This window comes from Bubalus bubalis, chromosome X (genome assembly GCF_019923935.1).
Source record: "Bubalus bubalis isolate 160015118507 breed Murrah chromosome X, NDDB_SH_1, whole genome shotgun sequence".
Lineage (NCBI taxonomy): Eukaryota > Metazoa > Chordata > Mammalia > Artiodactyla > Bovidae > Bubalus > Bubalus bubalis.
Genome location: NC_059181.1, coordinates 122,206,845 through 122,221,493, shown reverse-complemented (window position 1 = coordinate 122,221,493; position 14,649 = coordinate 122,206,845). Strand labels below are relative to the sequence as shown.

At 43.8% G+C, this 14,649-nt stretch overlaps 1 protein-coding gene across 1 annotated transcript; it reads left to right on the top strand.

Annotated features, from left to right (window-relative positions):
- The first annotated feature begins 595 nt into the window (after positions 1–595).
- CD40LG (CD40 ligand) lies at positions 596–13,819 on the top strand. Its single transcript, XM_006049470.4, has 5 exons — positions 596–1,389; positions 3,633–3,764; positions 7,918–7,975; positions 9,867–9,929; positions 12,624–13,819. The coding sequence occupies exons 1-5, from the start codon at positions 1,234–1,236 to the stop codon at positions 12,998–13,000; spliced, it is 786 nt and encodes a 261-aa protein (XP_006049532.1). The 5' UTR covers positions 596–1,233; the 3' UTR covers positions 13,001–13,819.
- The last annotated feature ends 830 nt before the right edge of the window (positions 13,820–14,649 follow it).

Genomic DNA, 14,649 nt, shown 5'->3' with positions numbered 1-14,649 from the left:
GTGATTTGCTATTGCTTGTTTCAAAGATCTTTCAGGCACATCTTTACTTGATTTCTCAACAACCTAGAGGACAGGCAAAGGAGGTACAATTGCCCCTTTGGGTAGGAGGTAACTGAGATCTGTAGAGGGAGAGATTTGCTGGAGGTTCACAGCAATTCATTGCTACCCCAAGGTCTAGAATTCAGGTCTCTTAACTGCAGCCCAGTTTCCCTATTCCAAACTGACAGATCAGCATCAACAGTTATCTGATGAATCGGAACAGCGTAGATAGGGAACTTGGCTAAATCAACCTAATATTCCTACTTTAATCTCAATTCCAGAATTTTGGCCTGATTTACTCAAGACTCTACTTCTCTTGGCCTTGGAGAAGTGTATTTTTCTTTTATTTTTTTTATTGGTGTATAAAATTGCCTTACAATATCGTGCTAGTTCCTGTTGTACAGCAAAGTGTACAGACACACACACACACTATATATATATAAAACATTATATATATATATATATATAATGTTTTTTGGGTTTTCTTCCCTGTAGGTCACCACAGAGCACTGAATAGGATTCCCTGTGCTATACAGTAGGTTCTTATTAAGAAATGTATTTTTCTTGAATTATCTTTCCAGTTAAATTTTCTCTACTAATTGTTAGCACTCCTTTTTGCTTTGTGCTGTGTAGACTTGACTTGAAATGCCACAGGGATTTTGTTGGGTTTAAACATGAAAGAAATCTTAAGAAGCCAGCAGCAAGCCAGTCATAAAATCAATCCAAACTTTCGTTGGTGTTTCTTTCTTTCTCCATCTACCAGGTTCCCGCTTTATATTAGTAAGATTGAAATTGAAATAAGCCTATTGCCGGTGGATTCATCTGTCACTTTCCTTGAAACTGGTGAACCCCATACGTTAGACAGTGATAGGAAAATACTGCCATTGTCTGTTAAGGAGTCTATGACATTTCAAGGCAAGAATGAATATATGGAAGAAGAAACTTATTTCTTCTTTACTAATGAAAGGGAAAGCCTGGAAGTGAATGATATGGGTAGGTTAAAAAAAAACAAAAAACCTTTACGTAACTTTTTTGCTGGGAGAGAAGACTGCGAAGCACATTTTCCAGGAAGTGTGGGCTGCGACGATTGTGCGCTCTTAACTAATCCTGAGTAAGGTGGCCACTTTGACAGTCTTCTCATGCTGCCTCTGCCACCTTCTCAGTCAGAAGACATCATTTCAACTCTAACACAGCATGATCGAAACATACAGTCAACCTTCTCCCCGCTCTGTGGCCACTGGACCACCTGTCAGTATGAAAATTTTTATGTATTTACTTACAGTTTTTCTTATCACCCAGATGATTGGGTCAGCGCTTTTTGCTGTGTATCTTCACAGAAGATTGGACAAGGTAAGATGAACCATGGGTCTTTATTAACTAAACTTAGGGTTCTTATTGATATGTGGGTTGGTTGGATTTAGTGCTAACCAAATGATGGACAATGTTAAGAACCCAAATAGATAAATGGTCTCGTGGCATAGTGGTTGTGGTCTAGTTAGTGAGATATTCTATTCTTTTCTCTGGTCAAGACCCTTGACTCTGGAGTTAGACTGCTGGGTTCAAATCTTGACTCAATCCCCTACTCGCTTTCCGATCCCGGGCAAGTTATTTTACATTTCTATGCCTCAGTTTCCACATCTAAGAAATGGGGATGATAATGGTACTCATCTCATAGATTAAATTCAAGCTAAGACCAGAACCAGGCGCAAAATAAGCACTGTGGAGACATTAGCTATAATGATTTGTTTATGTTTTGCTTAAAAAGTAAACTATTTTTTTTCTGATGGAGACAACTATTTTTCTTCTAAATTTTCAACTAGAGAAGGAAAGCATCAATTTGACCTGGAAATTCATAGTGCTTCGGGTTAACATAGACATAGAGAAGTCGCCAATTTGCAACTTTTAGTGGAAGTGGTGGTCTCCGTATAATTCTCAAATGCTGATTGTAGTTGTAAGCTGCTCAGTTTCCCTCTGAGATGTTGTGCATTCTTGAATAGCCAGACTTGTAGAACAGAAGAGTGGAGTAAATTAGTAGGTTGCTCTACATTCTTAAGAAAATGTTACCATTAGGATTTATTCTGTTTCCATGTGTTTACCCCTCTCCACTGATAAGCATTATTGGCTGTGTTGACAAAATATCAATCATGGATGAAAAAGAGAAATTTTATCAATTATTTGTCTGGTCTGGATGTGGGAATTGTGGATGCACAGCATCTGGAGACTGTGTTTTCTCAGGGATGTGCGAGGGGTCTTTATTGAGCCGCCAACCTTGAATTACGACCATAAGATTTTCTAGCAGGATAAGGTGGGGCAGGCAGAATTGAGGCAATTCACTGGGTTACTACAAATTTTAGGTTTCACTGCTTAGAAAAGAGTGGGATTCTGTGTCTTGTTGTTTGTTCGTGGGCTGGTGGGCTCTGCTAATCAAATGCCCTGCCAATCAAATATTTCCCCTACCCTCAATAGGGGAAATATTGACCTGGGTAGATCCCAGGTGGGGAAGATCCCCTGGAGAAGGGAATGGCAACCCACTCTAGTATTCTTGCCTGGAGAATTCCATGGAGAGAGGAGCCTGGTGGGCTACAGTCCATGGGGTTGCAAAGAGTAGGACACGACTGAGCGACTAACACATACACACACAGAGACTCAAATTTACCCTGGCACTTGGGTGTTCTCTTAATGACAGTGAAAGCTGCTGGCTAACTGAACCTTGTTTTGAATCTAAAACTGTTATATGAATACAAGAAAATGGCACAGAATTTGTTGATTAACCAAGTGACTTCCATACATTTAATTATTTTAGGACATCAGAAAATAAAATATCTCAACTTTGGGAATGAAAGATGATTTCTTTAAAAATGTAAATGCTTTTTGTAAATACTAAAGTTAAAAAGAGAGAGATGTAATTAGAGTTTGAGTAATTGACACGCATTGCAAATCCCCTTCTTTTTATAAAGCGCTGGATCACAAATGTTAAAACTAAGTGGGCAAATTAGCTCACCAGAAAACTATTTTATAGATTGTGTTTATGATGACCTATCGTTATTGAAGCAATGGGAAATATGACCATTAAAGAATGTTGCTGCTAATATACATGGAAAAATGTACAATTTATGATGAAATTTCATTAGAATAGCTATGATTTCTACCTAGTGTTTCAGGCAACATCACATTTTCTTTGCTGGCTTTTGTAGATTTTTTAAACTGCTAATACTAAATATCACTAATTCAGTATCATTGCTTAGTCGCTAAGTAGTGTCTGACTCTTTGCGACCCATGGACTGTAGCCTGCCAGGCTCCCCTGTCCATGGGATTTTTCCACTAAGAATACTGGAGTGGGTTGTCATTTCCTTTCAAGGGATCTTCCCCACCCAGGGATTGAACCTGAGTCTCCTGCATTGGGAGGCGGATTCTTTATCATTGAGCCACCTGGGAAGCACCAGTCCAGTGTACTAATGTGTTATCATTCCCCATTTATATTCGCAAAGCCCTCCTTGTGTTGCTGAGGCCATGGAAGTGATTGTAGAGGCAGACATCATTAGCTGCCTTCTTCAAAATTACAATTTCTCATGTCCCTGTCATTTCAAAAATAGATAGAAGATGAAAGGAATCTTCATGAAGATTTTGTGTTCATGAAAACGATACAGAGATGCAATAAAGGAGAGGGGTCCTTGTCCTTACTGAACTGTGAGGAAATTAGAAGCCGGTTTGAAGACTTGGTCAAGGTAAGGACCTCAGTCATTGGGGAAAATATCATTGAAAAGTTTTGGAGGGGGGAACCTGCTAGGTTGGGAAACTAAAACCTAACCATGTAAAAGTTTAAACATGTGTCAGGTATATGCTATAGATACAGGTAGACATACATATGTACACACGTGTATATGGGTGTGTGTATGAAAAAGCAAAAATGAACCCAAAACCCTATGGTTAAAAGGGAAAGGAAAGTTTAAAGTGTGCTCGCTCATAGGAATGCCCTTAAGAAGAACAAAAAAGGCTCTCTCTGGAGAAAATACACACTCTCCTGGGCACATTCACACATGCACGTGAGCTCAGACAGGCAGATGCCTCGGGGGGGAAGGATGAAGTCCACCACGCTTGCTTTTTGCATTTTCTTATCTTTCCATCCAAATCTTGGTGCCTTTCCACTGAGGACTCAGGGTCTGGTCCCCATTTCCCAGGGAAGCGATAAACACTGGCCACTGCAGTGTTGGCAGGCCACCAGTTAAGGGTTTGCCTTCACTGGGGGTGATGGGGGCTTCTGAGCACTGATAGACTCTTAACATGTGAAGGAACGCTTTGCTTCTCTCATGATGGAATTTCAGGTACCACGTAAGTAAAATCTTTTCCTTTTACTGTGAGGAGAGGTGTGGGCAATGGGTGATGGACTGTCTCAGTGCCACTCGAACCAGACTCCATAGAATACCCCCTGCTCATGGAGCCAGTCTGCTCTAGGGCCAATCAAGACCCAAGGCAGAGAGTTTAAAGTTGTCTTGCCCAACAGACTGGTGCCCAGCATTAAGTCACTGCAGTGGTTCATGTTGTTGTTGTTTAGTCGCTAAGTTGTGTCCGACTCTTTGTGACCCTATGGGCTGTAGCCCACCAGGCTCCTCTGTTCATGGGATTTCCCAGGTGGAATACTGGAGTGGGTTGCCACTTCCTTCTCCATCAGTGACCTGTGATGGGTACCTAAAGCATGAGTTTTGGGACAGTTTACTGAGGATGTGCCTACAGTATTAATCCCATCATCGTGGACAAGGGGTCTAGGAGCTCTTTCTCCAGAATAGCATCTAGAAATCGTTGTGCCTGTTTCCCCCTCAGAACAAAGTTAAACATCTTGGGCCCTCAGGGGACTTGGGGGTTGTGAGTAGGAGGCCACCTCCAGGCTGAGGACAGTGCTGTGCCAGGTGGGTGGGTAGCTAGAGAAACCAACAGGAGTTCTCACATACAGGTAATGTGTCATTTAACCCAGGAGTGGAAGGGCCCGAGATCTTATTTCTGAGCTTTTTCCTGTCCTCCTATACTGTCCCTGGTATATCATTTAATCCAGTAGTGAGGACTCGGGAGCTTATCCCCGAGTCGCCTATGGGAATCAAAATGCAGCTCAAATCTGTGGCTGGCTTTTAGGTTCTCCACAGGAATACAGGTTTTAGAGGAAGACTCCTAACTCTTTACATGCAAGGCTTGGAAATGATTTGAGTTTCTCTGGTTCCTTGAGGCTTCTGGCCAGTATTACAGAATACTGGAAGGTGTTGCAAATTTAAATGTGAATAAATCCACTTTGAGATCAATGCTTAGCATATTAAATGTGCTTGACTGTGTGATCTTGAGCAAATGACTTCACCTCTCTGGGCCTCATTTTTCTCAGTTATCCAATGAGAGGGCTGAGATGTTCCGCCAGGCACTACCAGCTTCGACATTCTATAATTCTCGGATCAGCCGCCAGTTCCCCCAAAGGCATTGAGAATGGTTGTTGGTTTCTTCCCTCCCTCTTACTGACAGTTTTACAGTTGTATTCCAATTTCTCATGGCTATATTTCCGGTCAGATATGCAAAGCTTCCCAAATCAGCTACCAGGAGAAAAGCAATGAAAAAGTCAGTTTGGTCTCTCTGCTTATACTTGCATGAAAAAAGTGGCAGCTCTCGAGTTTCATATTCTGAAAAGGCAGACCTTCCCAGGCATGTCCACCAGAGTGCCTCCTGTGAAACAGAGGAAGCCTCTTGCCTCCACTGCTGTGGGGTAGAGTCCGAGTTAATGTCATCTGCACCTCCGATGCCCACGACAGTCGGACCCAAAATACTCCAGCTCCCCCTCCTCTTCCAATGACTGACCCCACTCCAATATCCATGCCATGAAACTTCTCATTCTAAAACAAAATATTTTGGACTTTTTTTTTTAACCCAACAGGCCAACAACAAAATAACCCCAAATTGGATCATTTATATTCTTAGCTAATGTTAACAGGCTTCCCTTCTGGGTCACAATCTGACTACTCCAGAGCAACCTAAAGTTTGAATCTCAGGAACGGATGTTCAAAATCATCAGATCCAATTATCAACCCAGAGCTGCTGCTTCTCCCCACAGTCTCTACCCAGCAGTCCTTCCATCTCTGTTAGAACACCTCTAGTGACAAAGAACTAATTCCTGAGGCAGGTAGAACCGAGCTGTCACTCTGGGCAGAAGATGGGATTCATGGTTGATATTAGGTAAATGGAGGCAGCATTTTAACTAGTATAATTTCACATTAAATCTTCCTCCCCACCCCCAACTGCCTGTTAGAATGATCAGTTCCTTGATTGTCTGCTGGCCAATGCCCACGATGTCTTTGATAAGGTCAGAGCATCTCCTTTTTGAGTTAAAGATCAACCTATCCAGCCCTACCAATAGAGTTCCCACTAAGAGAGAAATAACTCCTTCTAGATTTTCTAAAATCAACTTTAAAAAGTCTGTCAGTTGAGGTGGGGATTGAAGCAAGAGAAGGGGGAAGGCTCTGGGGTGTGTGGCTGGGGGAAAGTTCACAGAAAGGCAAGGCCGGACGCATAAAAGACAAACTTTGCTGACTTCACATTTTCATGTTGGCCAAGCCCTGACACCAGGGCAACCACCTAGTCTAAAAGTATCTCGACTTCGATCATCACACTCCATCTTTTGAAAAGACACGAAATACTCTTTTGTTGGCTTATTATCTTACAAACATTTTCCTGTCGCCGCACTTTCAAGCCACCACCCTTGAGCTCAAGTGGAAAGTTGAAGCTCTGAGCTCCATGCAAGCATTTTGAGGCGCAGGTTGCCCATGAGGCTCCATGACTTATACTCTCACACCTGACACCTGAGCCCCTCAGTAGTAACAACACTAATTCCTTTTAAGGGAGGAACAAAAAGGAAGGTTGCTGTGGAAAATTGACTCCAGTAACGGGAAGGATCACAAGCCTTTGATTATCCAAAGATGTGAAAATATTATTGCCTTCCTCCTTTGTGCTCAGAGCAGAGGGTGATGGTGTGGGTTAAGCCCTGCCTCAGAGTGTGATCTCATAGTTTCTACTCTCGGCTTCAGCCTCAGACTCCTTGGGTGACCTCATGCCTGCCAGTTAGGCCCACCAGACCTTTTATTCAGTATCTTTAAAACGGCAACAGCAGCCTTTACTACCTTCCAACCTGTGTAGATGACACTCTCTGCTAGCTTTTGTAAGGGCCTCTAACCATCCTGCAGTTGCTAGTGAGAAGCAACCCCTTAAGAAGTACTGTGTTTGCCTTGGAATCTCAGCTGCACTGAGACATTACTTAGGTTTCTTCTATGTAGATTATTCTAAATAAGAACAGGCCACATGAAGCAACCAACAACAAGAGAATCTCTTCAGCCCATTGAAATGGACAACAAAATTAAAAAATGTCTGAGGGTCTTTTCAGGGTCTGGGATTTCTTCCCAATGTCAAACTTACTACTTCCATTTCCTAAGAGGTTTCAGACTAATTTTATTCTAATAGATACACACCATTTTTATGTTTATTAACATTCTATCTACCAGTTCCCAAGGAAGAATCAGCTCCTCATTCAGCATTATTTGTCGATATCTCTCAGAGCTGGGGAGGTTGGGGTCAGAGGAGGGGTCAGGATGGCAACCTCTGGCCTGGCACAATAACAGAGCCCAAATTCTGTCTCAGGTCTACCCCTGGGCTTTCTGGGCTGTCAGCTCATCTGTCAAAGCCCTGGGCTCTGAATTACAGTAGGATGGAATTAATGACAAGCTCAGAGTCTATACGATAATCCTGACCAGAAACAGACAACAGAGTAATGACAGATGTCAAATGCATGCAACCTCTCTCTAAAGGCCCCGCCAGAGTTCCTGTCAAAATGACCTTTTGCTATGATTCTTATTTTAGGATATAATGCAAAACAAAGAAGTAAAGAAGAAAGAAAAAAACTTCGAAATGCACAAAGGTAGGTTGCTCTTTACCATTCCTATGAATACTTAAAAGCAAAAAGGAAGCTTTAGGCTGACTGTATTGAACAATGCCAAGCTGAATCAGGGAACCTTTAGCCCTGGAAATATAGCAGGAACATGGCTGCGAAATCAACATCTTCCTTGGTGCCTGTTACTTGGAAAGGATTTGTGTGGACATATTTACAGGGAAGGCTGTGCTCCTTTAGTGCTGACAATACCAAGTATGAAGAAATTGTATTATTTTTAACACCTTATAGCAACCATACAGCCTAGCGCCACCTACGGAGGATAAGATGACCAGACAGTCGGCATTTGGTAGTGGTGTCATTCATCACTCAATCAATGATCACAGTTTTTCATGGGGAACCACAGCCAGTAGAACCTCAGGGATCAAGAAGTGATTCAGTATGACAGCCTTGTTCTTTGAGATGTCTGAGCATCTCAAACATCCCAGAGTTGAAGGGACCTCTTGACGGTCCTCAAATCTCATACCATCCCCAGGTCATGAATCTCCTTCACACTAGCACTAACTAACCATCTTCCCTCTGAACAAACATGCCTAGACACCTTCTAGCTCATAAAGCAGCCTGGGCCATCTTTGAATGACTCTAATAATTAAAAGGAGGTTACTATATACTCAAGAGAAGTCTTTTCTTCTCTGGAGTTGAAATTTGTTCTTGTAATCTCCATTCACTGAATCGACTTCTGATCTTTGGGGCCATACTAAGCAAAGTATATAATTCCTCTTCTACACAGCACCTGTTCAGATGTTGAAAATGGCAATCATGGCCCCTGAGCCTTTTCTTCTCCAGGATAAACCTCCTCAGTGTCTTCCACTGTTCCCCCTTTCCAGGATTTTTCTGTCTTTTTCTGGACACACTGACTTCCCTTTCCTGTTAGAATGTAGCACCCAAAACCAATATAATAATTCCTGGGGTGACCTGAGCAGCTGAGTATGGGAGAAATGGAGTGTTGGTAGATGGGTGTTGTTAGAGAGACTACTATATCACAAAGTCAGTGTAAAGATGGTATGGCTTGTACAAATTTAATATACACAAAGAAATGCATTCATACATGTAGAGATACAGATACTGTTCTCTGAGGCAAAGAGCTTGCTTTAACTGTTGGTCTGAATGCAAGGGGTTGCCTGATTGCCATGAAGGCTTTGCTTTCAGAATGACTGTAAAATATGTTGAGTGATACCAAATTGTTAATTGCCATGAAATTTGAGGAACCAGTTCATGTGGGTGCTGCCTGGCAGCCTTTGAGAAAATGATATACTTAACAAAACTGATCATTTAGGTCACACAACTTGACTCAGTATTTATAGGACACCTACAAGGTGTCCAGCTCCAAGCTCATTACTGGAAAAAAAAAAAGGAACTTCCACATCATGTCTGCACTTAGAAGATCAGCACAGCTAATTAAGGAGCAAGTCTTCTACACGAGAAACGGTTGGAGGTAGATATACTGTGGCCAGTGCTTGACCAAATCAGACACCGTGAGCATCTTACTAGCTAAGTGTGTAGGCATGACCTTGGGGCTCACTAAGATCACCAATGGATGGGAGCTTTCTTAAAAGTAAGATTCAAAATGTGTTTAAAGAGGATCATTTATCTTTAGCCTGTGTCAATCTATGTAAAGCGAAGTCAAGTACTGAACTACTCTTGGAAGAATTGGGCTCAGTGGAAATAATCCATTCAATTGCTTAGATTTTAGAAACTAACTTTGCCCTCTGTGGGAGGGATTTCAGGCCATCTTATGCTTCCTTTCACATAACCTGTTTAAGTACAGTCTCTATGACCCAGCTGCAGAACTAGACTAAATTGTTTGGTGGCCAGTTTCGTGTTTCTTTGACCTGACAGTCGGCCTTTGGTTTCATTTCAGGTGATCAGGAGCCTCAGATAGCGGCACATGTCATCAGTGAGGCCAGTAGTAAAACAACCTCTGGTAAGTCCAAAGCATCTGCGCATCAGTCACCTGAGTGAGGGGCAGGCCAGGAGGCTACAGTCGGGCAGCCTAACGATTAGGCTCCTCTCTTCCTTTGGGGCCCAATTTACAAAGCTCCCCAGACATGTCTCATGAGCTTGCCTTTGTCTTCAAAGTGGGCTCAAATGCACAGATGGGACTTAGAGGGACAAAAGGCAGTGGAAAGCAATCCTGATGGACTCATTAGGTTCTTGCTCTGTGGCTGATTCTGAATGATGAATTACTGGGTGGAGGGACCATTATGCTGACAACATAGAAGAGGTGGCAGGTAGTGACCTCTTGACTGGGAGCATCCCTCATTCTAACCCCTCTTCACTGTGTGTAAATGGGCCTCAAGGGGTATTTCCTGCCATCTTCCAATCCCTGTATGATTAACCCCCACCTCTTTGGGGCCAACCTTAGGGAAATTAAAGGTAAAATCATTCTGCAAATATCAATAGGTGCCGGGACGTTAGATTTTCCAATGAAGTAACAATAGATGACATACTGGAATCTTTTCAACTCTGAATGATTTTTCTTTCCATATATGTTCTGCCATGATTCTAGCCCTCAGATCTTTTTTCCCAAATCTGTACCTCATACTAGCTGGTGTTGGAGAATGTGGCCCATCTGATAAATGGATGGAAATATACACATTAGCATAAAATCTCCCATCTACATAAATGCAGGCCAAGAGCATTAGAGCAGTCTTTGATTCAATTTCAGCACAGTGCTCTGGAATGGAGTTCTAAGCAGTGTGTATGTGTGTGTGTGTGTGTGTGTGTGTGCGCGTGTGCGTGTGCATATGCATATGCATGTGTGTGAGACACAGAGAAACAGAAACCGAGAGAGAGGAAAGGAGATACAGCCTCATCTCTGAGGTGGCTTGGGCTTCTCAGTGGGCGTAACACATAGGTGGCTATCCCGGATCATGGTACAGGAGTAGGAGCGCTGGATAGAAAGGTTTTGAACACTGAGGCTTAAGAACCATGACTGCCACTTTCTGGGTGACCTTGGGCAAGTCCCTTTACCTATGCAGCAGTTTCCTGTCTCACTTACTTCACAAGGTGACTCTGAGCATCAAATCAGCTAATATGGAAGAAAGTTATTCTGTCAAGCACTGTACAAATCTAAAGTGTCATTCCTTAATGACTTCCCTGTAGCTGTCAGAAGAGTAACATAAAGCCCTTTTTGAATAACACTTACTCCCACAGTGTTTCGTAATTCTGCCAGTACCCCTTTCTCAGAAAATACACTTAGGGGAGAATATCACAACCATATCGACATGTCCAGGGTGTTCATCCACATGATACCCTCTCATCCGGATTGGATGAATGCCAGCCACAGAGACACCTCTTAGAAGAATAGCTTGCCTTGGATAGATGTCATGGTGCTCCCACGTTCTGTCAAAAGGTCCATGATGGCTCTTGATCCTAATGTAGTTGACAGTCTGCAACCGGTAGATTGGCAGAGGATCAGATGAGAAGAGAGTCACATTTCTTACCCCACCCCAGCCACAAACCTCCCAGACCTACTTGGTCATGCTGCTCTAATCCTGACCTGCCTCTTACAGCAAGGACAAAAATTAGGTAAGGACTTGATAACAATAAACCTTGTGGACAGAAAGATAGGGAAACTGCCTGTGTTTTCTCAATCAGATAGTCTAAAAGTGAACACATCATAATGAAGACTTTCTAGAGTGGTCTGGAGGCCCACGCAATGTCAAGTATTTCAGGATGCCTTTCCTGATTACGGAAGGGTGAGTCAGAACAGGTGGCATCTTGTACCCTGCTGGCCTAAGACCACCAAACAGGAGTGAAAAAAAAATAGCTCAAGGAAGCAAACGCATCAGTACTTTCAGTTCTCCCCACCCCACCCCCCGCAGCCTCGCTCTCTGTGGGAGCTGAGATTTGAAATCGGCTGCACACGCTACTTTGAACCCACTCAACATCTCAGCCGAGAAAATGGCACATTGTTGGTGGGTACTCTGGCTTAGCCACAAGAATACAGGCACTTTCAAGTTGGTGGCGCCCACTACAATGGGAAATCAAAACACACAGTGAAATGACAGGTTTATTTTCATACTTCCTTGCCTAATTTTAGTCGTTGCTGTGGGAGGCAGATTGGGTTTGCAAGAGCCCGATCAGGTAGGAAGAAATGGGGGTCTTGTCTTTGCTCTATGCTGCGGCTGAGTGAGAGAGATCAGCAAGTCTTTGACTTTAGAAAATTCAAGGAAAGCAAGATATGAAAGTTGATATTAGTAAGGCTTTGAGCATTTTGGCACGCATGATTTATGACATGGGATTTTTTAAGTCATTCACACTGGCTGAAGTTCAAGGGTCAATTGGCTTTAAGAGCTTTTAAGGGGAGAAGGAACCTCCCTGTGCTTGGTTACTTGAGTTAGTCTGCACAGCGAGTCTCAGGGAGATTGACTTGCCCAAGCTTGAAAAAGATCTGGATTGGAACCCAGCTCTGTCCAACAGTGCAGCCCAGGCTGATTGGTCAGCCGTGGCTCCTCCATAGTCTCTGAGGGCTGGAGGGGTCCTTTAGACTCCCTGACGCTGCAAACTTGCCTTCCTGTATGAAGCCAGTATCCAGTATGGAACTCTATTGTCTGTGAGAATCCGAATCATGTATGCTCAACCTCACCACGGCTTTCCCCCTTCTCCATTACAGTTCTCCAGTGGGCCCCCAAAGGATACTACACCCTAAGCACCAACCTGGTAACCCTCGAAAACGGGAAACATCTGGCCGTGAAAAGACAAGGACTCTATTACATCTACACCCAAGTCACCTTCTGTTCCAATCGGGAAACTTTGACTCAAGCTCCATTTATAGCCAGCCTCTGCCTGAAGTCCCCAAGTGGATCGGAGAGAATCTTACTGAGAGCTGCAAACACCCACAGCTCTTCCAAACCATGCGGGCAGCAATCCATTCACCTGGGAGGAGTCTTTGAATTGCAATCAGGTGCTTCGGTGTTTGTCAATGTGACTGATCCAAGTCAAGTGAGCCACGGGACGGGCTTCACATCATTTGGCTTACTCAAACTCTGAACGGTGTAAGCCAGCAGGCTGCGGCTGGGCTGATGCTGGTGGTCTTCATAATCCAGGAAAGCAGTTAAGACAACTCCCCCGTTGAACTGCCTATTTATAATCCTAGTATCCTCCTGATGGAGAACTATTTATTATACATCCCAAGGCATGTAGGGCTGCAATGAGTAAATTACTGGGCAGGGGAAACCCCAACAGGCCCTGATCCATAAGAGCTTATATTCTGAAGCAGCAACCCCACTGACACAGACATTCAGAGTCCTGTGAAAAGACACCATTATGCACAGCTCGAATTTGAGTAAACAGCAGAAAATTAGCCAAGTTGAGTTTTGTTTCTTTGCATGCAGTGTCTTTCAGTGGAGGATGTATTTGATTTCTCAGTGAAGATGCCGAAGGGAAACGGGGAGCTTCAGCTCACATTCAATCATGGTGGATTCTGGGTCCCCGGGGCCCTGGTGGAGGTGGGGCAGACTTTAGGAAGTATAAGGCAGTAGAAAACCAAAACCCTGCCCCCACCAGCCACCCTGACACTCATTCTCATCCTCTCTTTCTCTCCTACATACACACACACACACACACATACACAGAGTCAGGCTGTTGCTCATCAAGTATCTTATTTCAACCCTGTTCCTGTCTCCACTACTGTCGATGGGGTGGGGGGTGGGGGGGAAGAGAAGTCAGCTCTGAGGCTGCACACTCCTCCCTGAGAAATGACTGTATTTAAAGGAAACCTATTGTATCTACCTGTAGTCCTCATTGTTTCCAGAATGAACTTGTGATTATCTTATTTATTTTTTGAATAATAAAGATCTCTTAACATGATTGTTGTTACTTAGCATCTGAAGCCCCAGGCAGGGGTGTGAGTTTGGGGGAGAGGAAGAGTGTGGTGTTTTCAGAAACTTGGTTCTGAAGCTTGTGGCACCACAAAATATCTTGGTGAAAGTACACTCCCTGGAGGGCTGTGATAGCCTCTGATGGATGACAGGGGAGCTTAGCCAGTGAGAAACTTGCTCTGGAAATGTTGCTGCTGCTGCTGCTACTGCTGCTAAGTCGCTTCAGTTGTGTTGGACTCTGTGCGACCCCATAGATGGCAGCCCACCAGGCTCCCCCGTCCCTGGGATTCTCCAGGCAAGAACACTGGAGTGGGTTGCCATTTCCTTCTCCAATGCATGAAAGTGAAAAGTGAAAGTGAAGTCGCTCAGTCCTGCCCGACTCTTAGCGACCCCATGGACTGCAGCCTAACAGGTTCCTCAGTCCATGGGAGTTTCCAGGAAATGTTGCAGGGGATTGCAAAGAGGCTGGGTTTTCTTCTCGATTAGTCACACCTAAGTGAAGCTTAAATGAGAAGCAGTGGCTTATCTTTTTAATAGCTGTCGAAGTGGTTCCACCTTAGGTAAGAGGACATGGAGCGGGGACCAACCGAGGGGAAGCATTCGTCCCTCGGTCTTGTCACCTCCAATTGAGGGGGTTTTCACACAAGACGCCCAGAGTGGCTTCATCTGCCTTACCAGTAGAGGGCCCTTCCTCTGGCAAATACAAGCAGAAAAATATTACTGTAGCAATAAGAATGAGGCTGAGGAGAGGTCGGTACAGTTCTTGGCTGCTGGTCCTGCTCTTTGGTCCTCTGGACAGCACAATCCCTTCTTGGTTGA

Excerpts from the sequence above, each read along its gene's own strand:
- CD40LG (XM_006049470.4), top strand. The coding sequence starts at position 1,234 with ATGATCGAAACATACAGTCAACCTTCTCCCCGCTCTGTGGCCACTGGA. Across the intron at positions 1,390-3,632 it reads TTCACAGAAGATTGGACAAG|ATAGAAGATGAAAGGAATCT; the intron begins GTAAGATGAACC and ends TTTCAAAAATAG. Across the intron at positions 9,930-12,623 it reads CAGTAGTAAAACAACCTCTG|TTCTCCAGTGGGCCCCCAAA; the intron begins GTAAGTCCAAAG and ends TCTCCATTACAG.